General features: G+C 52.1%; 1 protein-coding gene across 4 annotated transcripts in view; it reads left to right on the forward strand.

Annotated features, from left to right (window-relative positions):
• Window positions 1-26,272, forward strand: part of RERE (arginine-glutamic acid dipeptide repeats) — a 175,261-nt gene that overhangs the window by 77,336 nt on the left and 71,653 nt on the right. For 3 of the 4 annotated variants that reach the window (XM_054292111.1, XM_054292112.1, XM_054292113.1), the window contains exons 4-6: window positions 10,131-10,236; window positions 12,674-12,770; window positions 15,717-15,821. In XM_054292111.1, the coding sequence (XP_054148086.1) occupies window positions 10,131-10,236; window positions 12,674-12,770; window positions 15,717-15,821 (308 nt within the window). Of the gene's footprint in view, window positions 1-10,130; window positions 10,237-12,673; window positions 12,771-15,716; window positions 15,822-20,602; window positions 20,755-26,272 lie in introns of those variants that run through there. The other variant, XM_054292114.1, reaches the window with a different exon arrangement.

Consider the following 26,272-nt stretch of genomic DNA (forward strand, 5'->3'; position numbering starts at 1 on the left):
GGTTGTTGGCACATTTTAAGGTCAAAAGTGATGCAAAATTATTAAGACCAACAAACCCGTGCTGAGCAACTCTTAAACTTCAAATTAAGTTTTTCCTTTGGGAAAACACCCAGGTTGTGTTGTTGTGTAAAGCAATTCTTGTCCACCCACCTGGATGTGATATTAATATACCCCACGGAAGGAATGCTGTGTAAACAGCAAAGTGCTTCCCTTTTATTTGTAAAACATCCTTTTCAGACTACAAACACGTCTAAAAGGTTCAGTTTATGGAGAGAATCACATAAGTAAGATAAAAGAATGTGTATGTTTCAGTGCTGTGCAATAGAAAGAGATAATTTATGCTCTGTATCTGCGATTAGTGACCCGAGGCTGTTGAACTTCCTCTTTATGGATTGGGAAAATGCTGTGACAGTTTTCAAGGGAATTGCTCTCTTTGAGTTTAAAGAGATGAAAATGGCTCTGCTAACAAGGACCAGCTTCAGCGGGTGCTTTCATATTCCTCGTGTTTAAAAAAAAAAAAAAGCGAGGCAAGAAAAGCAAAGGCAATTGGGTGCTTTGATATGTGTGACCCCAGAGGCTGCAGCAGCAGCAGCTGGGGGATGGCAGCAGGGCTGCAGGAGCTGTGCTGGGGAGCTTTGTGCAGGTTGAGAGGATGCAAAGGGTGTTTGCAGGAGGGGAGATGCCATTTGGTGCCAGGTTTCCTGTTCTGGGGGGTTCTGGTGCTCCCCATGTTGATATTCCCAGACCCGGGAATTGCCTGTGCTGGGCTCTTGGTCCAGGGTGGGGAGCACCAGCCTGGGCTGGGAATTAGAGCTGCCCTCCCTCAGCTGGGGCAGATTTGGGAGGAAATTCCTGAAAAGTGCCCCCTGATTTCTGGTGTGGCTCTGCTGCACCCTCAGAACACCAACTCTGGGAGGTTTGAGCTGCTTTGGGCCTTTCAGCTGCAAAATTCCATTAACTGTGGTGAAATATCACCCTCAGTCTCTGATCTGGAGGTGATTAAAGCAAGGGGCTGTTTGTTACCAAAGACATTGGGCCAGGAAAACAAACAGCTGGGAGCACATCTGGAGCAGGGCTGCGTTTGCAGCAGGCACAGTAAATATTGAAATTGGAGCTGATGCTGCCTCCCAGTGCACATGGATTTCTCCTGTGGGAAGCACTTGTGGGACGAGTGCTGCAGTTTGCACCAGTTCGAGTGCTGGGAAATGCCTTTGGGTTTGTCAGTGCTGCTGGTGCCAGGGCACGAATATTTCATTGCACTTTTCCAAGGAACCGAGCACTCGGGGAGCTCGGGGGCTCTTTGGGGCAGGTTCCCAGGGAGATGGCACGGCCAGAGCTGCAGACAGCTGCAATGTGGGCTTCAGTGTTGATCCAAGGGCTTCTCCCCTAACCTGTGTGTCACAGAGAGGCAGAGCTCCTCACTGGATTGCACAATGTCCAACGCTCCCGTTTCCCCACAGACAGGCAGTTTGCAGAACCAAGTTCATGCAGGTGTTAAAGCCTTTCTGAGAAGATTCTCTTTGGTGAAAGGAAGCTGATGTAAATCATGAGCTCTCTAAAGCATCAAACCATGTTTTACACAAATTCTCCGAATGACTTCTGGTCATTTTTCTGTTTTGGAAGGTTCCCTGCCAGTTTCTGGTAGCTCAGAGAATCCTCCTGTTTGCAGTGGGTCTGGACAGAACTGGCTGTGCTGATCCCCTTGGGGTGAATCCTCGTGCCCAGGCCAGGGGAGAGGCGTCAGCCCTCATCATCATCATCCTCATCCTCAGGAGGCTTCTGGAGCCAGAGCCTTTGGGCTGGCACTGCTGGCTTCCGTCCAGTGCCTGCAGTAATAGAGGAAATTAATTTGAGTTCTGCACGAGGGCTGAGTGCTTTGTGCTGCTTGGGCTCTGAGCTTTCTGCTGCTGGACCTGGCAGTGAATTAACACCTTGACTTCTTTAATACAAGTTATTAGTGGCTTCATTTGTTGGAGTTGTAATGCTGTGCCGATTATATGGCCCAAGACAAACGATTAACTTTGGAATTGTGCATTAGCTTGGCTGGCTGTGTTCACTGCAGTTCAGAGCAGAGTGCACATGGTGGCCATGGGATGTGCTAGAGGTTTAAAAACCACATTTCTCTATTTCAGAACTGCTTTTCTTGTGCACCATCCCCGTTGTCTGTATGTTCACACTTCCAGCACCCAATAAAAGTTGATTTTTTTCATTGTATCTCTCTCCCATCTTTTCCTTTGAGATTTTTTCCCTTCCAGCAGGTAAATGCATCCTGTTTATTCTCAGTGTAGTTATTTCTGATTTTAGTGTTTTCAATATCTGGCTATTTCCAGATGAATGGAGAGCACCTTTGCAATCTTTCTGTTCAGATTAGATTGCGGCCTGTGGAGCTGCTTTGGGGTGTTTGTTTAGTCCTGATTTACATACAAACACAAAGCAAAACTCGAAAGGTGGGGTTGCTAATTCAGCTATTGACACCAGGGCAGGCAGCCCCAATGTGTGTCAGAAATTCCCTGTGTGCTGAGATACAGCCCTGTCTCCTGCACAGTGACATTTTTAAATTGCTGCTTTGTGTCCTTGATGAGCTCTCTGGTGTTGCCCATTAATCACAGGCAGGGTTTTGGTGGGGCTGTGGCTGGCCCTGTTTGCCAGCCCTGCTGAATTCTGTGTGCCAAGCTGGTTTTGCTGTGGTTCCAGCATCAGCTGGGCAGTGACACACAGATAAGAGATAAACATTTCAGTGAGTGACCATTTAGCATGAATGGCCTCCTCTGGGGAGCTGCACAAGGAAACATTCACGTCCCAGGCATTGTTCCCTGCCAGGAGCAGCGTTTGCTGTTGTGGTGGGACAGCCCAGTCTCACTCTGGCTGCTCAGTGCATTTTCTTTCCTTTTCTTTTTGCAATTCCCAGCCCCAGCCTGTTGGCAGAGTGCTTTAATTTTCCTGTTACAAATCCCCTGCCCGTTTGAGGTGATATTTCAGCAGGCAGTGACTGTTCAAACTCGGGGCTGGGTTTGCAGAGCAAGCTCCTGCTTGTTTTATCCTCCAGCTCTTGGTGTGTCTTTGTTCAAAGGTAAACCCCTGGGTGGGATGGTAAAGAAAATGTGGCCTCTTGATATTTAAAAGGTGAGAAATCTATTTAAACTGTGGATGATGGCTTTGAATAGCCCCACTGCTGAGTGCTGCTTGTTTTAATAGAAGTGATAAATACTGTGGCTGGTGCTGCTCTGCAATTAGATCTGAGCTATGTGCTATAAATGACATTTAATGGCAAATGTCAGGCGGGGCCCGAGTGGTATCTTCATTTCAGTGGTGCACTTCTTTGGCACAACGCTAAGAAAACCTTAATGGAATTTGATTACAGAGCATCCATTCAGTGCTCGTGAATGCATTTGTGATCCCATTAGGTGCTGCTGAGCTGAGCAGGGGATGCTCAGGAGGGTCCCTGGCACTTCTGGGCCAGCAGCTCCCCCCAATCTGCTCCTGGGAAAGGCAAAATGTGAAAATCTGTGACCAGAGTGGGGCAGAGAGCAGGGGCAGGGATGCTGTGGCCAGAACCAGAGCTGATTTCTCCCTCAGGGCTGTTAATTACAGCCATTAATGACTCTGGGGTGTTGGTGCAGAGCTGTGGCACCTCCAGGCCTCACCTGGATTTGTGGGTTTGTATGAAATGCACGTTGGTGAGGTTGCTGTAAATGGGATTTACACCCAGCTGGGTGCAGGGTGGTACCCAGGGATGGAGGGGCAGCAGCTCTGGGGGTGCAGCAGCTTCACTGCACAATCACCTGCAATTCCTGGACGTGGAGGTGTAGGGGGAAACAAACCCAGGAAACCTGGGTGGGAGAAAGGAAACGGAGCAGAGAGAGACCACAAAGGGATTAAATGAGGCAGTGAGCAATGGCCCATAACCTTCATGGAACATCTTATCAGAGTTTTATTTTAAGCCAGTCAGTTTTTAAGCATAACTGCTTTTTTTTTTTTTAACAAGATGAGATTATCTCGTGTCGTTTAGGATCACAGTGAAATTTTAAGGGTATTTTGTACCCAAGTGTATTTCACTTAAATGGGAGCAGGTGACTTGCTGTTCTCAGCACTGTGAGCAGCTTTGTTTTGGTGAAGCTGGAGAGCTGATGGGATAAACAGTGGAGTTTATTTTAAATACAGACATCTCTCAGTCATCAGCTGAAATGAATCATGTTCCTTGTCTCCTCCGAAACCCTGGATGAGGCTGTGCTCAAGGTGAGACGTGAGAGTGACACTAAATAAAATAAAGGGCTGACACTTGTTCCACATCAGTCAGCTTTGTAAAACCTGCTGGGTTTGCTGAAATTCCTTGGGGCTGCTTGAGCACAGAGAGCTCCAGTGCTGGCTCCTGTGAGGTGGATCCCAGTGCTGGGTTCACCAGGCTCAGTTTGGTGCCTTTTATTGCATTTCTTGTGAGCTGGGTCTCAGGATCTCACTGCTGGGTTCACCAGGCTCAGTTTATTGCATTTCCTTTCATTGCATTTCCTTTTACTGCATTTCTTGCTGAGGTGGATCCCACTGCTGGGTTCACCAGGGAGTTCAGTGCCTTTTATTGCATTTCCTAGTGAGGTGGATTTTAGGATCTCACTGCTGGGTTCACCAGGCTCAGTTTGGTGCCTTTTATTGCATTTGCTGGCGGGTCTGTCCTGCTGCAGAGCTGCCACGGTTCTCATCCCTGGTGTGTCCCAGCAGAACATGCCGTGCTCTCAGAGCTGTGCTCTCAGGGCTGTTCTGAGCTGTGTTTTTCAGCAAGTCTGGCAGCTCCAGTGCCAAACTCCCACGCTGGGAGACAGCAGATGGCATCTCGTGGGCACTGACTGCAGGCAGGGCGGGCACCAGCGCTCTGCAGAGCTCCAGCCCTGGGGACTGGGGCTGCTCATGGGCACCAACAGCCCTGAGGTGATGGGCCCTGCTGGAACAGGGGCTTCGGGCAGCTTTCGAAGGTGTGCACAGGCTGCTGGTTGGTACTGGGGGGGCTCAGTGGGCTCAGGGGTGTTCTGGGGCTCTGGTGCCTCCCCTGTCCTCCTGTGAGGAGCACAAGTGAGCTGTGTGTGATGTGTGCAGCCAGTGCCGCTTCACGTTCTGTAAGTACAGAACAAGCACTTGTGAGCAGTGTCCCTGGGTGTGCCTGGGCCAGCTGGGCCCCTGCAGCTGTGCAGAGCTCTGAGAGCTTGGGATTCAGGGCAAGGTGGGTGTGAGCAGTGTTTTATGTCTCAGAGTGAGGAATTCAGGGCAAGGTGAGTGTGAGCAGTGTTTTATGTCTCAGAGTGAGGAATTCAGGGCAGGTGTGAGCAGTGTTTTACACCTCAGAGTGAGGAATTCAGGGCAGGTGAGTGTGAGCAGTGTTTTACACCTCAGTGTGAGGAATTCAGGGCAGGTAAGTGTGAGCAGTGTTTTATGTCTCAGTGTGAGGAATTCAGGGCAGGTAAGTGTGAGCAGTGTTTTACACCTCAGAGTGAGGAATTCAGGGCAGGGTGGGTGTGAGCAGTGTTTTATATCTCAGTGTGAGGAATTCAGGGCAAGGTGAGTGTGAGCAGTGTTTTATGTCTCAGTGTGAGGAATTCAGGGCAAGGTGAGTGTGAGCAGTGTTTTATGTCTCAGAGTGAGGAATTCAGGACAAGGTGAGTGTGAGCAGTGTTTTATGTCTCAGTGTGAGGAATTCAGGGCAGGGTGGGTGTGAGCAGTGTTTTATATCTCAGAGTGAGGAATTCAGGGCAAGGTGAGTGTGAGCAGTGTTTTATATCTCAGTGTGAGGAATTCAGGGCAGGTAAGTGTGAGCAGTGTTTTATGTCTCAGAGTGAGGAATTCAGGGCAAGGTGAGTGTGAGCAGTGTTTTATGTCTCAGTGTGAGGAATTCAGGGCAAGGTGAGTGTGAGCAGTGTTTTATATCTCAGAGTGAGGAATTCAGGGCAGGTGAGTGTGAGCAGTGTTTTATGTCTCAGAGTGAGGAATTCAGGGCAAGGTGAGTGTGAGCAGTGTTTTATGTCTCAGTGTGAGGAATTCAGGGCAAGGTGAGTGTGAGCAGTGTTTCACACCTCACAGCTCCTCCTACACCAGGCTGAATCCATTCCCAGCATGCTGAGGTGACTCAGTGAATGCCAAAAGGAGCTTTGTGAATAAAAAGAACACGTGAAAATCTCTTGCTGTAATCAGTCAGCAGAAGTCAGTTGTGAAAAAGTCCGATATTGTTTTGTCAATAAATGACACTGTGCCCTGCCCAGATCGCAGGAATGGGCCCTCACCCTGCACACAGCAATATTTGCTGCCCCAGCAGCTCATTCCCAGCTCGGCTCACACTCAGTGCATCCTCTGATCGATCACCTCAGCTTTCCCAGGGCTGCTCATTTCCTGCTCCATCAGTGCCCTCCATCAGCCCCATCACACAAACCACAGCCTGTGTGCCCAGAGCAGCCCCCCAGGCTCGTTTCCATCAGGAAACCCTGCAGATGGAGCGTTGGATAGCAGCAGCAGGTTTAGGTTTAGGCTCTGCCTTGGCTCAGGGTGAGGGCACAGCCCTGCCTGGGCAGGGGCACGGAGGGTTAATCTGCTGTGCCCACATCACTGCTTCCATTTCACGTTTGCGTTTCTTGCTGAACACTGACAATGCTGCTCTGTTTGCAAGGAGTAATTATGTGTTGCTATGCAGGCATCTGAATTAAATAATCAAGCTGCAAAAATAACATTCATTTGTAGTAATAACCTCTGCATTTCCAGGCTGGGTTTGCTTGGCTTACAAACAGCTGATCAGTTTTCTTAATTAATTAGCGAACAGCCTACAAAAAGATACCCTGAGAACGTTGGATTACACGTGCTGCTGTGGAGAGGGAAGGGAAATAATCCTTGCTGTGTCTCCTTAGCTCCTCATTTCCAGATAGGTTCGTTTGTGCCCCCTCTGTGGGGGAAAAAACCCCAAAACTGTGAATTTGAGTGGTTTTTATTGTTCCTTTTCTGTCTCTGACTATTAGTAAATGTCAGAATGGAGTGAGAGTGAGGAGGAGTGAGGTTTCATGTGGCAAACAGGTTGGGAAGGGAGATGCTGTGCTCCTTGTCCTGTTTGTGTCCCTGGGGTTGCTGTTGGTCTGTGCCCATCCGCCATGCCCAGCCCTTGGCACGCTGTTCCCAGAGCTGGCTGGGGCTGGGCCTGGCCCCGAACAGGGCAGGGTGTGATGGTTCCCCTGGAGGAGCTGCAGGACATCTGTGCTGGTGCTCGTTGGCTTCTCCCCCCTCTGCAGAACTCTGTTCTGAAACTCCTTTTTCCCAGGGCAAACAGGCACCTTGGCACTGCCACCAATGCTGTGAAATCAGGACATTCCTGCTTTCTAAAGAGAATTTGCTGCATTATTTTTCCCCCTTCAAGGCAGAGGCTCATTTTAAATAGAAGTTGACCAGATGCCTGTGAACTGAGATGCTTTAATCCATTTACAGATCCCATCTAATTCTTGTTCAATGTCCAAAACTGATTCATGCTGTTTAAAAGGAACAAAACCCAAAATGTCAGCGAGAATAAAACCCCCAAATGAGCACTTTGTGAGCGCTGCAGCAAAAGACAATATTTTCATTAAAGGGGAGAATGTGGTTTTGCAGCACAGGGAATCGTTCTGAGCTGACACAAAGACACTTGAAATTTAAAGCTCTTGCCATGGCTGCACTTTCTGCAAGCCTGGCTTTGGCATGTGGCTGTCTGCAGCTTTTCACATGTAAAGGTGTAGAAAAGGAAAAAAAAAAAAAGTCACACTTTTAGGAGGGAGGGGACACTTCCTTTGTGTGCACATGGTTTGGAAATACAGAGTCTGCCACAGCAGTGGTGCCTTGACACCTCTGAGTGCAGCCTGCTTTGTAAATGACACGAGCATTTAGGAAGTTGGCTGGCAAAATAGCATGTCTAGGAATCTCTGTGCCATGAGGGATGGAAATGCGAAAAGGGAGACTCTGACAGACGTTTTGTGCTTTTAGCAAGATGGAAGCTTCAGGTTCAACCCCACAAAGTGCTCTGTGCTGGAGAGTGGGCACAGAAAAGGGGTTGTCGGGGTGCAGCTGTTAAATGAATTGGACCAAAATGACCAAAAAGGTATTTAGGAAGGAGATCAGCTCATCTTTCCCCCAAAGAACACCCAGAGAACTTGCAGAGGGATGCTGGGTTGATGTTTCCCATCATTGCTGTGAGCTCACCAAGAGAATTTATGAACTCTTAGCGAGAGGGTAACAGATTATTTACTCGGACTTTTAGTCTCCAGAATTCAGAGAGCCTGCCCATAAAAGCTGTGGTGCACAGAGCATTATTGCAGCAGAACAGCAGAGCCTGCAGCCCCAATTCCTGAGCAGCAGGCAGCAGAAATCAGAGCCTCTCACTTGATGTCCCTTTGATTTTTTCCCAGTTTGCTCTGATTGCAGCTGTGGTGTTTGAAAGGCTCCAGCCCAGGATGCTCAGAGGGTTTGGGATGTGCGGGTGGCTCAGTCTGGGATGCTCAGAGGCTTTGGGGATGGGGATGGTGGAAGTGACCCAGTCCAGGGATGCTCAGAGGCTCTGGGGATGTAGAGGTGGCTCAGCCCAGGATGCTCAGAGCAGTTTGGGGATGGGGAAGTGGCTCAGCCTGGGGATGCTCAGAGGCTTTGGGGATGCTCAGAGGCTTTGGGATGTGGATGTGGCTCGGTCCAGGGATGCTCAGAGGCTCTGGGGATGGGGATGGTGGAGGTGGCTCAGTCCAGGGATGCTCAGAGGCTTTGGGATGTGGATGTGGCTCAGCCTGGGATGCTCAGAGGCTTTGGGATGTGGATGTGGCTCGGTCCAGGGATGCTCAGAGGCTTTGGGATGTGGATGTGGCTCAGCCTGGGATGCTCAGAGGCTTTGGGATGTGGATGTGGCTCGGTCCAGGGAAGCTCAGAGGCTTTGGGATGTAGAGGTGGCTCGGTCCAGGGATGCTCAGAGGCTCTGGGGATGGGGATGTAGAGGTGGCTGAGTTGGGAATGCTCAGCCTAGGGATGCTCAGAGGCTTTGGGATGTGGATGTGGCTCGGTCCAGGGATGCTCAGAGGCTTTGGGATGTAGAGGTGGCTCGGTCCAGGGATGCTCAGAGGCTCTGGGGATGGGATGTAGAGGTGGCTCGGTCCCAGCTTTCCTGGCACAATGCTGCCACTGGCAGTGGTGTGCCGGTATTACACAGCTCTGCTCGGGAAATGCCTTTCCCGGGAAGGGCTGCCCGTTGTTTATTCAGCAGGAAAGCTCTGACACCGGGCTGCTGCTGCTGCAGGGAGCCAGCAGAACCTGCCCACAGCCCAGTGACCTGCAGCGGAGCCCCGAGTGGGTTTAGGAGCTCAGGAGCAGTCTCAGACTGCCCTAGGGGATTGCAGCCCAGAGGAAAACAAGGCTGCGCTTGCCTCGTGCCAGAGGAATGTTCCCTTCCCTTCAGGCCTTTGTTGTTCTCTGTGTTGGAGCAGCAGGGAGAATTGCAGGCCAGGGGGTTTGGAGATGAACTGGGCAGTGTCTGTAGTGACTCCATCTAAAAGTTCTCTCTAAGTGGTGTTTATGCTTCCTTTTCCTTCTAAGAAAGAACAAATTGGTGGCTGGAGCCTCAGTGAAAAAAGAGCATTTGGGGAAGACAGTTTTGTGTAAATTTTGCTGTGAGGTTGATGAGTAGTCAGAGCCTGTAATTATTGTGATTGAAGTGCAGTATCCTATTCTTTTGTGTAATAAAGAACATCTATGATCATGTCTGCATCCATCTGTCCTTGGGGGAAAAAAATCTATTATCTCTTGGTTCCCACTGCTCAGAATGGTTGCACTGAATGGTGTTACTGTGGGTATTCTTTTCTGCATGTTTGGCCCTAAATACTTCTTATTTGTGGAAATCAGCAGCCTGCACGAGGCCAAAAATTGCAATCCTTTTCTGATCCCTGCCTCTTCCCCTGGGTTAATTAACATGAGTGAGCAGATTGGGGTTTGCTGGTCAGATGCAGAGACACAACTGATGCAGGGGGGTCTCCCTGCCTTTGTCTGGGCTGGAAATCAATCAGGCTGGAGAAATGCTCTCCTCCCTCTGGGTCTGACCTGGGGTTTCCAGTGAGGGCTGGGAGCCGATTTCCTGTCAGTAACACCCCAGGGTTGTTTTCCAGAGCAAGAGGGACCATCTGCTGATGAACGTCAAGTGGTACTACCGCCAGTCCGAGGTGCCCGACTCGGTGTACCAGCACCTGGTGCAGGACAGGCACAACGAGAACGGTGAGTGGGGGCAGCGTGGCATGGTCCTGGCTTTAACAGGGGCAGCCTGGCATGGTCCTGGCTTTAACAGGGGCAGCTTGGCCTAATCCTGGCTTTAACAGGGGCAGCCTGGCATGGTCCTGGCTTTAACAGGGGCAGCCTGGCCTAATCCTGGCTTTAACAGGGGCAGCCTGGCATGGCCCTGGCTTTAACAGGGGCAGCCTGGCCTAATCCTGGCTTTAACAGGGGCAGCCTGGCATGGTCCTGGCTTTAACAGGGGCAGCCTGGCATGGTCCTGGCTTTAACAGGGGCAGCTTGGCCTAATCCTGGCTTTAACAGGGGCAGCCTGGCATGGTCCTGGCTTTAACAGGGGCAGCGTGGCATGGTCCTGGCTTTAACAGGGGCAGCCTGGCCTAATCCTGGCTTTAACAGGGGCAGCCTGGCATGGTCCTGGCTTTAACAGGGGCAGCCTGGCATGGTCCTGGCTTTAACAGGGGCAGCCTGGCATGGTCCTGGCTTTAACAGGGGCAGCCTGGCATGGTCCTGGCTTTAACAGGGGCAGCTTGGCCTAATCCTGGCTTTAACAGGGGCAGCCTGGCATGATCCTGGCTTTAACAGGGGCAGCGTGGCATGGTCCTGGCTTTAACAGGGGCAGCCTGGCATGGTCCTGGCTTTAACAGGGGCAGCTTGGCCTAATCCTGGCTTTAACAGGGGCAGCCTGGCATGATCCTGGCTTTAACAGGGGCAGCGTGGCATGGTCCTGGCTTTAACAGGGGCAGCCTGGCATGGTCCTGGCTTTAACAGGGGCAGCTTGGCCTAATCCTGGCTTTAACAGGGGCAGCGTGGCATGGTCCTGGCTTTAACAGGGGCAGCCTGGCCTAATCCTGGCTTTAACAGGGGCAGCCTGGCATGGTCCTGGCTTTAACAGGGGCAGCGTGGCATGGTCCTGGCTTTAACAGGGGCAGCCTGGCCTAATCCTGGCTTTAACAGGGGCAGCCTGGCATGGTCCTGGCTTTAACAGGGGCAGCTTGGCCTAATCCTGGCTTTAACAGGGGCAGCCTGGCCCAATCCCAGCTTTAGCAGAGCCAGCCTGCCCTGCCCCAGTCCCAGTTTAACAGAACACTTCTGCACAGGGGTGTGGAACCAGGACATGGTGCTCTCTGCCTGCCTGGTGTCACTGCTGTGTGTCCTGCTCCTGCAATCAGGGCCATTCCAGGTGTGCTGGAAGTGTTTGGCTGCACTATTAATAATAATTAACAACAACGTTAATAATAGCATGACAAAATGATTATCATTATTATGATGATTATTACTGTTATCTCCTTGAAGGAGAATAGAAAAGCAGAATCACCCTGGATCCTTGGTAGGCCTCTGGACACTGTGCTGATAATGAACTGAGCACCAAATTATCTGCAGAAATTGGGGATCTCCTCTGGTTTTTGTGGTTCTGCCATGAACAGTGCCATGAGAACTGTGTCTCTGTCTGTCGTGCTCCCTTGCAGTGAATATTCACTGTGATTAATATTGCAGTGAGGGATGCAACTGAAGCACTTGGAGCTGAGTTTCCCCTTTTCTCTTTGCAAAAACAAGTGTGATCTTGGCTTTCACAGGAGCAGAAGGAACTTTAGTACATATCCCAGTGTCATTTATCTCCTGCCTCCAGGGAAGACATAACATTTGCTTCTGTTCTTACCAGGAAATTTCCTTGAGGCAACTGTTAAAAATTCTGAAGATACTCCAAGGTGAACCGTGCTGATAAAAGTTGGTGATTGAAATGTGGAATGCAGCAACTTTCTGGTGCCTGACAGAACAAAGTTGAGCACACGCTCCCCTTACAAAGGACATTCTGTGTGTGCTTTTAGCAAGAGCTCCACAAATCTAACATTTCTGCTACTAATTTATTTGAAGCTTCTAACAATGAGATTACAGGCACAGTGTCAAAAAGGATTTTTGATAGCATGGCTGCTTTTATTGCAGTCTCCTGTGTGTGGAGAAGTATTTTTGTGTCTTCCTCAAAGGTATTAGAAAGAAGTCATGGAAAAAGTTGTCTTCCAGTTCCTTTGTTAGCACTCAGAATTTGCTGTGTTTGAACATGAGTGTCAATATTTACCTCAAAGCCAGAGCTCTATGTCAGGATTTTGTTGCAGATTTGACATTAAATATGCACAGGAGCCCATGCCTTATCCTGGAAACCAAACAGGTTCATTTCCTTGGTTCCTCCCACCCGGGAGTGCTGCTCCCAGTGGTCAGGAGGAGTCCCAGTGCCCTTGGAAGGTTTTTCCCTTCAGAACTCCTGGGAGAGTCGATGGATGAGAATAGAAGTGACGTTCTTGCACATGAATTCCCACAGCCCACACGAGCAGAGTTTGTCAGCTCAGGGTGCCCCCGAGGAGCCCCCGGGGCCGTGCCCTGCTGGCCCAGCCGTGTGTCAGGGCTGTGCTGCTGTTTGTCTCTGCAGACTCGGGACGGGAGCTGGTCATCACCGACCCCGTCATCAAGAACCGCGAGCTCTTCATCTCCGACTACGTGGACACGTACCACGCTGCTGCCCTCAGGTGGGGACACCTGGGGACACCTGGGGACCGGCTGGGGTCATCCTGGGGCTGGGGACAGCCTGGGGCTGGGCTGGGGCTGAGGACAGCCCTGGGGACACCTGGGGGTGGGCTGGGGTCAGCCTGGGGCTGGGACAGAGGTTCCTGAGGCCCTGTGGGGACAGCCAGGGGGCACAGAGGTTCCTGAGGCCCTGTGGGGACAGCCAGGGGGCACAGAGGTTCCTGAGGCCCTGTGGGGACAGCCAGGGGGCACAGAGGTTCCTGAGGCTCTGTGGGGACAGCCAGGGGGCACAGAGGTTCCTGAGGCCCTGTGGGGACAGCCAGGGGGCACAGAGGTTCCTGAGGCTCTGGGGGGACAGCCAGGGGGCACAGAGGTTCCTGAGGCTCTGGGGGGACAGCCAGGGGGCACAGAGGTTCCTGAGGCCCTGTGGGGACAGCCAGGGGGCACAGAGGTTCCTGAGGCCCTGTGGGGACAGCCAGGGGGCACAGAGGTTCCTGAGGCTCTGGGGGGACAGCCAGGGGGCACAGAGGTTCCTGAGGCCCTGTGGGGACAGCCAGGGGGCACAGAGGTTCCTGAGGCTCTAGGGGGACAGCCAGGGGGCACAGAGGTTCCTGAGGCTCTGGGGGGACAGCCAGGGGGCACAGAGGTTCCTGAGGCCCTGTGGGGACAGCCAGGGGGCACAGAGGTTCCTGAGGCTCTAGGGGGACAGCCAGGGGGCACAGAGGTTCCTGAGGCTCTGGGGGGACAGCCAGGGGGCACAGAGGTTCCTGAGGCCCTGTGGGGACAGCCAGGGGGCACAGAGGTTCCTGAGGCTCTAGGGGGACAGCCAGGGGGCACAGAGGTTCCTGAGGCTCTGGGGGGACAGCCAGGGGGCACAGAGGTTCCTGAGGCTCTGGGGGGACAGCCAGGGGGCACAGAGGTTCCTGAGGCTCTGTGGGGACAGCCAGGGGGCACAGAGGTTCCTGAGGCTCTGGGGGGACAGCCAGGGGGCACAGAGGTTCCTGAGGCTCTGGGGGGACAGCCAGGGGGCACAGAGGTTCCTGAGGCTCTGGGGGGACAGCCAGGGGGCACAGAGGTTCCTGAGGCCCTGTGGGGACAGTCAGGGGGCACAGAGGTTCCTGAGGCTCTGGGGGGACAGCCAGGGGGCACAGAGGTTCCTGGGGTCACTGCCCCCCAGCCCAGCTGTGCCCTCTCCCTGCAGTGCTCTGTGCCCTGGTGCAGCAGGAGCTGCAGCCGTGCAGGTTCCTCTCCGTGCCAGGCACTCAGTGGTGCCCAGCAGGAGCTGTTTGCCCTCCCTGCCAGCCCAGGGCATGGCTGGCTCCTGCAGAGCCCCTCGTGCAGCCCTGGCTCTCTGCTGGGCTGCGTGAAAGGCTCGTTGTGGGTGCTGTCCCTGCTCACAGCCCAGCCCAGGCCGAGGAGACCCCAGCTGCGTGCCCTCACTCTGCCCTGGCACCCTCCAGGCTTCGGAGCTGCCCAGGCTGAGGGCACACCCTCGCTGGAGCTGCTCTCAGAGCCCAGCAGCCAGGCGTTATTTGTCAGCTGATTTTCAGCGTGCCAAACACGCGTGGATATTGTCAAGATGCAAATTGAATAATCTCCCTGATAATGGTGCTCAGATGGTGTCTCACCACAGCCATCTGGAGACATGTTTTTGTTCGGAGTCACTTTGCTGAAGCCACTTACTTCAAGACAAACTGGCTTCTGTTCTGGTGGGGGAAAGCCTTTGATTTACATATTAAACCTTTCTTATGAACTCAGAGCATTGCAGGGTGTGCTGGGAGCCTCTGCTGAGTGCCAGTGTCACACCAGGAGCCAGGCTGCAAATCTGGAAATCAAACACACAGACTCAGCTCTGTGGCCGCAGATTCCCTGGGACTGCTCCGACTCCCCTGCCACATCCCCTCAGTGCTTTTTCCCTTTAAAGAAAAGATAGGAACGGAAAGATAAAAATGGAATTTCCGTGTGTGCCAAACAAAGTTGGGCAATAACCTGTGAGTGCAGAGGATGAGCAGAAGGATAATTGCACATGGTGTTCCTGCAGAGAACGTGGGGGAGGCACAGTGTGTCGTGATGCATGAAAGGTTAACGTGAGATTCTAATTTATTATAATGCCAGATTATCGCTCTGCCCTCTGCGAACAAATGGACACTCAGTGGATTGATGACAAACTGGGGAGTAAAAACCAGTGATTGTAACCAGCAATATTCTGCTCTAACCAGTGGGAAAATTTAACTAGAGGGTAGTTGTAGATCTCTGTGGAAGTGTGTCATAAACACGATGTGCTTTTTACCTCTCTGGTGAGTGCAGAACTCCTGGTCTGGAGTGCTGGGAGCAGGAGGTGCTGCTGCCATCCACAGAGACAATGCAGCTTAGCTGCACAGTGCTTATTAGCTGCCAGGTGAATTACTGAAAGGAAGCCAAACCTCTTTCCCTAGAATACTTCTAAAATGTGAGATATCAAAAGGAACCCCCCTGCTCATTTTCTGTCTCTCTAAGTGACTAAACTTGGGAAGCAGTGCCAGCCTGCAGGGAGGAAATGAGTGTGAGAGCAGGGCTGGCACTCAGGGTGTGTGGGGGCCTCTCAGACCTTGGATTGGGGAATTTTGGAGGCTGTGACTGGAACTGTAGCAGCTTTGCACGTTGGAGACTGTCAGCATTGCATCCAAGCTGTTGCTGGTGGGGCTGGTGGTGTTTGGGCTGTGCTGGCTGGAGGAGAATTAGTGGGAGTTTGCGGAGCAGCATCTGAGCCACCGTGACTGCACCTCCCTCCCTTTGCACCGTGGGAAGAGCCCTTTAACACTCCTGTTAAAGGATTTCTGTGTTTATGGTGTTTGGGACATTTATGGGAGCAGGGATGCCTGTGCCTTCTCCCCAGATTGCACTTCATTAAAGCAGCTGTTACTCAAGCTGGAATTCTAATGCCATTTTCTCCTCTTCCTTCCTTGCAGAGGGAAGTGCAACATCTCCCATTTCTCTGACATATTTGCTGCTAGAGAGTTTAAGGCACGAGTGGATTCATTTTTCTACATCCTGGGCTACAATCCAGAGACAAGGTAAGTGAAAATGGCTTTTAAACTCCACTTCACACTGACCTGAGCTGGTGTTCACTCAGAGGTTGGGCTCGATGATCCTGGAGGTCTTTTCCAACCTTAATTCTATGAAAATCACTCAGGGGAAGAAAGGTTTAAACCCAGCTGGCAGGAGGCTGGGCTGCAAGGGCTGCAAGGGACAAGCTGCAGATTTGAGTGTGTGTTTATACAGGAGAAAAATAAGAGCAGAAAATAAAATTGTGCAGTGAGTCCTGATATCCAGGTGCACCTCTGGGTAAATAATGTGCAGCTTCTTGGAAACATGGAAGTTTTGTAAAACTTGCAAACTTCAGCAGGAATTCTTGGCTGTCTTGTTGGCTGAATGTGCACCCTTGAAAATACCTCTAAAAATCATTTACATATTCTAGTCAGCAAAGTTGAAATTTAGACACTTCTAAGAAATCAAATGGGAAGTTTTTAAGTGTGGAAATTCCTGCTTTCATGTGTGAATGACTGTCCAGGGTCCCTGTCAGGAGTTCCTGGTTTATGCCTTGCTGCCCAGAACAAAGAGAGGCACAGGAAGGATTTTTTGGATCAGTTCATGCTTGAGGAAGGTGTGTCCATGCGCTGGTTTGTTCAGCCAGCTTGGGCAGCTCTGGGGGAAAGCTCAGTCCAGGCTGTGGCTTGGTTATTTTCTGCATTTATGGGATTCTCTAGCACAGAAAATGCCCCACAGGTGCCAGCCTTGAGCAGTTTGCTGTTCAGGGGGTATTTCCATGAGTGAGAGATGAAGAATTGGGCTCAGGTCTGTGCCCACTGGGGGGAATTGTTCTTTGAGCACAATCAGCTGTGCACCTTCATTTCCAGAGATATCCTGGAGAAAAGTCTCATTTGAACTGGGGTTAGATAAGCATGTAAATAATAAATATTTGAATTGTTCTGTGGTGGATTTACTGTTCCTAGAGCAGATCTGGATCTTTGTGCTCCAGGGCATTGCCAGCCCCTGAGTGCCTGCAGTTAGGAGGAGCTCCCTGAGTGGTGTTTATTATAAAATTGCCTCTCAATGAGGCTCCCTTGCCTCACTGTGAGGTGTCCCAGGCTGTCTGGGTGGGCTGGACTGCTGGAACTGCCTCCCTCAGGCATTTCCCTGTCTCTGGGAATTCATGGTGCTGAGCCCTGGGGATATCCCAAATTCCAACACCTAAAATGCTTCTGGAACATCACTGGTGTTGTCTTCTGAGTGGTCCACGAGGCAAGGCTTGGGGAGCTTTGCATTGGGGAGGTTTTTATGGGGAGGTTTTCATGAGTGAGGGTTTCATGGATGGGGTTTTCATTGGTGAGGTTTTCCTGGATGGGGTTTTCCTGGTGAGGTTTTTGTGGATGAGGATTTCCTGGTGCCCCTCTCTGATGTTCAGCGCCCTCCCTGACCCCCGTGCTTGTCCCTGTGTTTCAGTTTGGGGTTGCAGTGTTGGTACTGGTGCCTAAGGGATGATTTCTCTGTGAAATGGCATTTTTGGTGCTGTCAGTGTGGTTTTAAACCCACTTTCTGGGTAGAGGAGCTGTTAGTTCTTCCAGCTCTCAGAGGATGACTGAGCCTGAAAGGATCAATGAAAGGACAGAGCAGAGCACTTAGTGATCAGCTAATTACTCCAATTAGCCAGCTCTGCAAGGTCGCTTTTTCTTCATTTGGTTGCAGCCAGGTTTCTTTTTCTGAGCTGTGTTTTGGTGCTCGTTGCTGGCTGTGAGTTTCTGCTGCCGCATTTCCTCTGCTGTGGGAAGTGAAAGTGTTTGGGTACATTTCAGTGCAGGCTGTTGGGGTTTGTCAGTTCCATGTTCCCCTTGGTCTGAGAATGTTTTGGGTACATTTCAGTGCAGGCTATGGGGGTTTGTCAGTTCCATATTCCCCTTGGTCTGAGAATGTTTTGGGTACATTTCATTGCAGGCTGTTGGGGTTTGTCAGTTCCATATTCCCCTTGATCTGAGAATGTTTTGGGTACATTTCAGTGCAGGCTATGGGGGTTTGTCAGTTCCATGTTCCCCTTGGTCTGAGAATGTTTTGGGTACATTTCAGTGCAGGCTATGGGGGTTTGTCAGTTCCATATTCCCCTTGGTCTGAGAATGTTTTGGGTACATTTCAGTGCAGGCTGTTGGGGTTTATCAGTTCCATGTTCCCCTTGCTCTGAAAGTGTTTGGCTACATTTCAGTGCAGGCTGTTGGGGTTTGTCGGTTCCATGTTCCCCTTGATCTGAGAATGTTTTGGGTACATTTCATTGCAGGCTGTTGGGGTTTGTCGGTTCCATGTTCCCCTTGATCTGAGAATGTTTTGGGTACATTTCATTGCAGGCTGTTGGGGTTTGTCAGTTCCATGTTCCCCTTGGTCTGAGAATGTTTTGGGTACATTTCATTGCAGGCTGTTGGGGTTTATCAGTTCCATGTTCCCCTTGCTCTGAAAGTGTTTGGGTACATTTCATTGCAGGCTGTTGGGGTTTGTCAGTTCCATGTTCCCCTTGATCTGAGAATGTTTTGGGTACATTTCAGTGCAGGCTGTTGGGGTTTGTCAGTTCCATGTTCCCCTTGATCTGAGAATGTTTTGGGTACATTTCAGTGCAGGCTGTTGGGGTTTGTCGGTTCCATGTTCCCCTTGATCTGAGAATGTTTTGGGTACATTTCATTGCAGGCTGTTGGGGTTTGTCAGTTCCATCTTCCCTTGATCTGAGAATGTTTTGGGTACATTTCAGTGCAGGCTGTTGGGGTTTGTCGGTTCCATGTTCCCCCTGATCTGAGAATGTTTTGGGTACATTTCATTGCAGGCTATGGGGGTTTGTCGGTTCCATGTTCCCCTTGATCTGAGAATGTTTTGGGTACATTTCAGTGCAGGCTATGGGGGTTTGTCGGTTCCACCTTCCCCCTGCTCTGCTTTCCTGTGGAGGTGTTTTGGTTCCATGGAGGGTGAGAAGCACCCCTGGTTGTGTGAAATTGTTATTATAAAGGCTCTGAAGGCTGCAGTGAGCCTGCTGGGGCAGTGTGGGCTGGGACCCCAACAATCCCAAACTGGGCACTGTGTGTGCAGGGGATTTCTGCCTTGGGCATTCTGGGCTCACCATGGGATGCTCCGAAACTTCTGCAGCACTCTCAGATGCAGCTCAGCCTGTTTGGGGTCTATTTTAGTGTGTTTATGTTTGCAAAGAAGCTATTTTTGTGTGTTTGTGTTTGCAAAATAAATAGAAAAACCCCAGAGAGCAGAAACATCCCCAGCACTGGGGAGGATGTGTAGGATGAGACTCTTTTGTTGTTGGAGGACTCAGAGCTCCAGGAAAGGTTGTTTTGTCCTTTCTGTGCCGTTTGAAACTTGTGATACACCAGGAAATTGTGTATCCACCCCTGCTACAATGAACATTCCTCACCGGATTGTTACAAGAAAATGAAGGAATTTTCTGGGGCCTGATCTGTTTTGCTTACTCTGTATTTCAAAATACAATATTTGGGGAACTTTTAATCCTTCTTTGGCCTCATGGTAGATGGAGGCATCTCAGAAACTGGAGAACAGAGGGATGTGTCCCAATTAAAGCTGTGTGTGCTGGAGGGGACATTGCCTTCATGTAAATGGGTACCTAAGAGCAAGTTTGGAATCCCCAATAAATAGAAGGGTTAGAGATGCAGCTGGTGCAGGAAGTTCAGGCAGGGAGAATCAAGCCTGGCTCCTCGGGTGCCAAAGAATAATATTCCTTAAACGGCAGAGGAGTATTCCTTAAATGGGAGAATACTGTGTGCCTCGCAGGTCCTGGCTGAATTTACCAGCGGATCCCTGGCTCTATTCCCGGATCCTCTCTGCATTTATCGGCAGATCCCCGCTGTGTTTATTTACGGATCCCCGCTGTATTTATCAGAGGATCTCCAGCTGTACCAGGGGATCCCAGGCTGTATTTATTTACAGATCCCCACTGTATTTATTTACAGATCCCTGCTGTATTTATTCATGGATCCCGGGCTGTATTTCTCAGCAGATCCCTGGCTGTATTTCCAGATCCCTGGCTGTATTTATCAGCGGATCCCTGCTGTATTTATTCATGGATCCCTAGCTGTATTTATCAGCAGATCCCAGGCTGTATTTATTTCCAGATCCCCTCTGTATTTATTCATGGATCCCCACTGTATTTATTCATGGATCCCGGGCTGTATTTATCAGCAGATCCCTGGCTGTATTTCCAGATCCCCGGCTGTATTTATCAGCAGATCCCTGCTATATTTATTCATGGATCCCTGGCTGTATTTATCAGCAGATTCCCGGCTGTATTTACGGATCCCCGCTGTATTTGTCAGCAGATCCCCTCTGTATTTATTCACGGATCCCTGGCTGTTTTTGCGGATCCCTGCTGTATTTCTCAGCAGATCCCTGGCTGTATTTCCAGATCCCCGCTGTATTTATTCACGTATCCCCGGCTGTTTTTGCGGATCCCCTCTCTATTTATTCACGGATCTCCGCCGTATTTATTCGTGGATCTCGGGCTGTATTTCTCAGCAGATCCCTGGCTGTATTTCCAGATCCCCGCTGTGTTTATTCACGTATCCCCGGCTGTTTTTGCGGATCCCCGCTGTATTTATCCCCGGATCCCCGCTGTATTTACGGCCCCGCCGTGTTCGCTGCCGGAGCGGCGGCGGCGAGCGGAGCCGGAGCCGTTCCGGAGGGAGGAGGAGGAGGAGGAGGAGGAAGGAGGGAGGGTCACAGCACATGCTCAGTGCCGGCGGTCCGAGGGCGAAGTTTGTGCGTTCTGCGTGCGGGCTTAGGTCACAGCACAAGCTCAGTGCAGGCTCGGCGGCTCGGGCAGCCCGCATGTGCCTCCATTTTGAGCTGCGAGAGGGCCAAAGGCGCAGCTCGGGCCGGGAGCCGCGGCCGCAGCGATCGTGCCCGGCCCCGGGCGCCTGGCACAGCCATGGACGATCCCCTCGGGCCCTGCAGGTAGGCGGCGGCAGCCCGGGCATCGCCCGGGGCCGGGGCATCGCCCGGGGCTCGTGCAGCCCCCGGCTGCCGGCGCGGCACCGGGGGGCTGGGGGCTGCGGGGCACCCGTGGGCATGCGGCCGTGGGCATGCGGCCGTGGGCATGCGGCGCCCTGCAGCTCAGGGATGCTGTGACAGGAGGGGGATGCAGCAGGATGGGGCTCCTGCATGGGTGGTACCTGCTGACGGCGGGCACTGAGCCTGGCACTGAGCAGGTGAGAGACGGGAGCAGGAGCTGCTGTGGCTGTGCTGGCCTGTCCTGCCCGTGCAGGTGGCTCTGGTGCGGCTGAATGGCAGCAGCTGTGCAGGGCAGCTGTGCAGGAGGGCAGCACTGCCCCTGTGCAGGACAGCAGTTGTGCAGGGCAGCTGTGCATGGCAGCGGCTCAGGGCAGCTGTGCAGCACAGCATCACTGCCCTGTGCAGGACAGCAGCTCAGGGCAGCTGTGCAGGGCAGCAGCTGTGCAGGACAGCATTACTGCCCTGGGCAGGACAGCAGCTGTGCAGGACAGCATCACTGCCCTGTGCATGTCAGCAGCTGTGCAGGACAGCATTACTGCCCTGGGCAGGACAGCAGCTGTGCAGGACAGCATTACTGCCCTGTGCATGTCAGCAGCTGTGCAGGACAGCATCACTGCCCTGGGCAGGACAGCAGCTGTGCAGGACAGCAGCTGTGCAGGACAGCATTACTGCCCTGGGCAGGACAGCAGCTGTGCAGGACAGCAGCTGTGCAGCACCACAAGGCTCAGCAGGCACAGGGTCAGGCTGATGGGATGAAGGGCAGGGCTCTGGTCCCTATGGCACAGCCAGCAGTGTCGCTGATGGATGGAAATGGCACAGCCGGCAGTGTCACTGATGGATGGAAATGGCACAGCCGGCAGTGTCACTGATGGATGGAAATGGCACAGCCGGCAGTGTCGCTGATGGATGGAAATGGCACAGCCAGCAGTGTCACTGATGGATGGAAATGGCACAGCCGGCAGTGTCGCTGATGGATGGAAATGGCACAGCCGGCAGTGTCGCTGATGGATGGAAATGGCACAGCCGGCAGTGTCACTCTGGATGGAAATGGCACAGCCGGCAGTGTCGCTCTGGATGGAAATGGCACAGCCGGCAGTGTCACTGATGGATGGAAATGGCACAGCCGGCAGTGTCACTGATGGATGGAAATGGCACAGCCGGCAGTGTCACTCTGGATGGAAATGGCACAGCCGGCAGTGTCACTGATGGATGGAAATGGCACAGCCGGCAGTGTCACTGATGGATGGAAATGGCACAGCCAGCAGTGTCACTCTGGATGGAAATGGCACAGCCAGCAGTGTCACTGATGGATGGAAATGGCACAGCCGGCAGTGTCACTGATGGATGGAAATGGCACAGCCGGCAGTGTCACTGATGGATGGAAATGGCACAGCCGGCAGTGTCACTGATGGATGGAAATGGCACAGCCGGCAGTGTCACTGATGGATGGAAATGGCACAGCCGGCAGTGTCACTGATGGATGGAAATGGCACAGCCGGCAGTGTCGCTCTGGATGGAAATGGGGGTGAGGGGACCTGGGGCTGGGCCTGGGTCCCACCTGTGTGTGTGTGCTCTCAGTGCCAGGATCTGTCCCTGTGTCTGTCCTGCCCTGTCCTGCAGAGCTGGGCTCACTCAGGACCTTGTTCTGCAGCTGGGCAGCTTTGGGTGGGAAGGGGACAGGACTGTGAGGGCTGCTCACAGTGACACCTGGAGCAGGGTGTGGCCCTTGTGACAATGTGCACACATTGTCACTCACCTGGCTGGGGCTGGCAGGGGCTGCTCACCTGGGCACCCAGGGACACAAGGGGAACAGCTTCAGAATAACAGAGCAGAGATTGGCATGAGAAGAGAAGAAGAAATTCTTCCCAGGCAGGGTGGGCAGGCCTGGCACTGGTGCCCAGAGCAGCTGTGGCTGCCCCTGGATCCCTGGCAGTGCCCAAGGCCAGGCTGGGACAGTGGGAGGTGTCCCTGCCATGGCAGGTGTGGCACTGGATGGGCCTTAAGGTCCCTTCCAACCCAACCCAGTCTGTGATTGTTGTCAGAAGCTGAGGAATGAGTGATGGATAAACCTGCAGAATCCTGCCCATGTCAGTGCCACGTCCGTGTCTGTGTCCTGCCCCAAGTGTCATTCCTGTAACCATCTCCTTTCATACCTGCAGAGCATGAAAAACCAAGAACACCTATTTCATGTGGATCACTTTGGCCATTTGCTGAGCAAAGTGCTGCTAATGGTGACAGAGCTCAGCCTGGCAGGATCTCCTCGTGGTTTAGGGTTAGGATCTCCTCATGGTTCAGAGAGGAGTCTCCATGGGCCTGAGCTTTGGACACATTCTTATTCCTAATAAAGGAGCTCCCTGAGTGTGTGCAGGCATCCAGCAGTGCTCTGCAGGAACACAGGGAGGTGGCAGCTTGTGTCCTTAGCACTGGTTTCAATTGTTCCCTTCTGGACAGCAGGGAAGGGCTTGGGCAGCCAGGTCATCAGCAAGCAGCTGCTCAGGTTTGTGCGAATTGGGTTTAAAAATAAAACCAAACAGCAAAACCCAACAGGAACCCGACAGGAACCCGACAGGAGCCCAATGTCCTGCTCCCCCAGGCAGGGACACCCCAGAGCCCCAGCCCAGGGGGGCCGGGCTGGGTGCAGGAGCTGCAGAGGGTCTGAGCTGCCCTGGGCAGGGCCCCTGGGCTCCGCAGCCATTCCCTGCCCCACGCACAGCTCTGCCCTGGCCGCAGCCCCAGCAGGTGCTCCCAGCTCAGGCACTGCTGCCGGGTGGTCTGGTGAGTCAGTGCCACTCCAAACAGCTGCCAGAAATTGCTGGTATATCATGGGAAGTGCTTCAGTATTGTCCTTTGGATGAAGAACAGTCTCTTCTCTTTGTTCTGCCTTCATTTCAGCTTTTTTTCCAGGCATAAATCAGCAGGATTACCTCTGTCCCCTTCCTTCCAATACTTTAGGATGTAATTTGTTTTAATTAGAGCTCGTTTCCAGGTGCATGGTGGAGCTAGGGATACCTCCCAGCTCCTCTCATGCCTCCCATTCGTCATGCTTGTCACCTGTGGCACCTGTGAGCTGTGCCTGTGCCTGTGCTGCTCAGGGAGCTGCAGGTCTGTGTTGTCAGGCAGGTCCAGAGCCCAGGGGTTCAGCACTGCCCTGGTGTGATGGAGCTTCATGGGAAAGGTCCCGGTGGCCTTTGGCACAGGGGCTGTGCTGCTGCTGGGGAGCTCAGGCTGGTTCAACAGTGGAATTTGGCAATGTGGGGAGGGCAGAGGCACTGCCTGGCCGTTTCGGGAACTGTGCAGGACAAACTTCAGCAGCACCAGTCCATGCTGAGCTCATTTGCACATCACTCCCCAGTGCTGCTGCTAGACAACACCCTGGTTCTGTTAAATCAATGTGAGCAGGTACAAGCCTTTGCATTGTGCAGTGGCTCCCAGTAATTCATTTATTTCGACTTGTGATCAGAATGCAGAAAGGTGTTTGCCTTATCTGGAGGTGCACAGGAGTCAGAGGTGCCCATGGCACCTGCCAGGCAAACGTTCCCCTCCAGGTAATTCTGTGTGAGGAGAACATTTCCTTCCTTGGGCTGAATTTCTGCCACCTCCATCCAGCTCTGGGTAGGGGACAGCGCTGAGGGCTCTCTGTGGGCTTCGTTTTCCTCCTCCTCTATAACCACGATGAAAGAACAAGTTGGTGTTGAAAAAGCCTTTCCTGTGTGCCTGTGTGAGCAGTGAGCTCACTGCTCAAATGCAGCTTGGGTTTTTCACCCAGAACACAAAATTGCTTCTGCTTTTTTTTTTTCTTTTTTTTTTTTTTTTAAATTATTGCAACACAACAGGTTTGAAATGAAGCTCAATCTTACAAGGGGCAAGGATATTTTCTGAGCATTAGGATATAATTTCTGTAAAAAGAAATTTAAAATCTTGCTTTAAAGATGAAGGTTTAGGACACAGGTGAACCCAGGGACTTGTTTCTCTTGTTTCTCTTATTTACCTCAGGTTTGAGGCAGTTGTGGGGTTTTTGGTTAAAGGTTGTGCAGCCTGAACGTGTTTGTCCCTGTTGCATTTTGGAGCGTGCAGTGTTTGAACATGACATAAGATAATTTTGGGTTAAAATTCCAGATCCCCTTGGCTCAGTTTCCTGCCTCCCAACAGTGACCATAAACAGATGCTCTTGGCTGCAGTGCCAGTCCCTCTCAGCCCTGATAAACTGGTTTTTAATCTGCTGAACTTGGAGTGGAGTCATTTTGTTCTCCCCTGTTTTGTCCCTCTAAGATGGAACAAGATGATCCTTGCCAGATGTTTTTAGAGCTGCCTCTGAAGAGCTGGGGTCTTTCATCCTGGGTATTGGGCTATTTGAATTAAAGGATTGTTTTTAAAAAGCCTTTTCTTGGGACTTCCTTGGGAGTTTCTATAATTTTGCAGAAATCACAAGTATCTAGGAGTTGCTTTGCTGTGTCCCACTGTCAGTGGATGTAACCGATGCCTGGCCATTAACAATGGCCGGTCAGCCAGTGCCCAGTGTGGGACTGCAGTTTATAATTATTTATAACACGTGTATCTGACACGGGCCTGCTTTATTCAGCGTTGGTGTTGGTACCCGGCCTCATACAGAGCCCCAAATCTCCTGGGATTCATTGTTCAGTGCTGCAGTTTGTTATTGCCTAATAAAAACAAAAATACAGCCCAAATCCCTCGCTATCCTGGCCTTAGGATGTGCCTTTCTTCTTTTAATCTTTGCCTGTGTAGAAATAATGACATTTTCAGCTGTTTTGGGCACCTCCTCAGCTGTTTGAGAGGAGGCTTGTGGTTGGTGTAAAAACCTTCTTCTGTTGGAGCATCCCTGTAATTTAATTTGGGGTCGGGTCAGCGTGCAGAGTCAGGGAGGGATGCCCGGGTGGGTCTGTGGTGGCACAGAATGCTGTCCTGTGTGGGATGTGGGGTTCTGGTTTGGCTTTGGGCTTTGGTTGGGTTGTTTTTAACTGAATGGCAGCACTCAGTTACCTCTGGGGCTGGAGCTGTTCCTGGATGGTTCCAGAGGATGGCAGAGGGCCCTGAGGGCAGGGTGGCCACAGCAGCACAGATAAACCCAGGCAGCTGCAGAGGGTGAGAAATGTGCATTTCCTGCAGGCAGCTCTGCTGCTGGCCCTGGCACGGGAAAGGGAAGGGTGAAAGCAGCAGCATTGCTGAGATCCCACCTTGGAGGTGATCCTGGCATTGCAGGGCAGTGCCCACACCCCCGGGGACCTGCCAGGGGCTGGCACCAGGGACAGGGCAGTGCCCACACCCCCAGGGCCCTTTGCCATGGCCCCAGCCTGGGTTGGGCCCTGCTGTGAGCCCCCAGCCCAGCCGCTCCCCAGAGCTGTCCTGCTGTGCTTGGGGCACCTGTGGTGGCCTTGTCCCTGTCCTTGGTGGCACTGTGTGCATGGACAGGGCTGCCAGCTGTGCCAGCCCTGGGGAACCGGTC

The sequence above is a fragment of the Melozone crissalis genome, unplaced genomic scaffold, assembly GCF_028551555.1.
Source record: "Melozone crissalis strain CALT ecotype California unplaced genomic scaffold, PUWL_Pcris_2 ptg000107l_1, whole genome shotgun sequence".
NCBI lineage: Eukaryota > Metazoa > Chordata > Aves > Passeriformes > Passerellidae > Melozone > Melozone crissalis.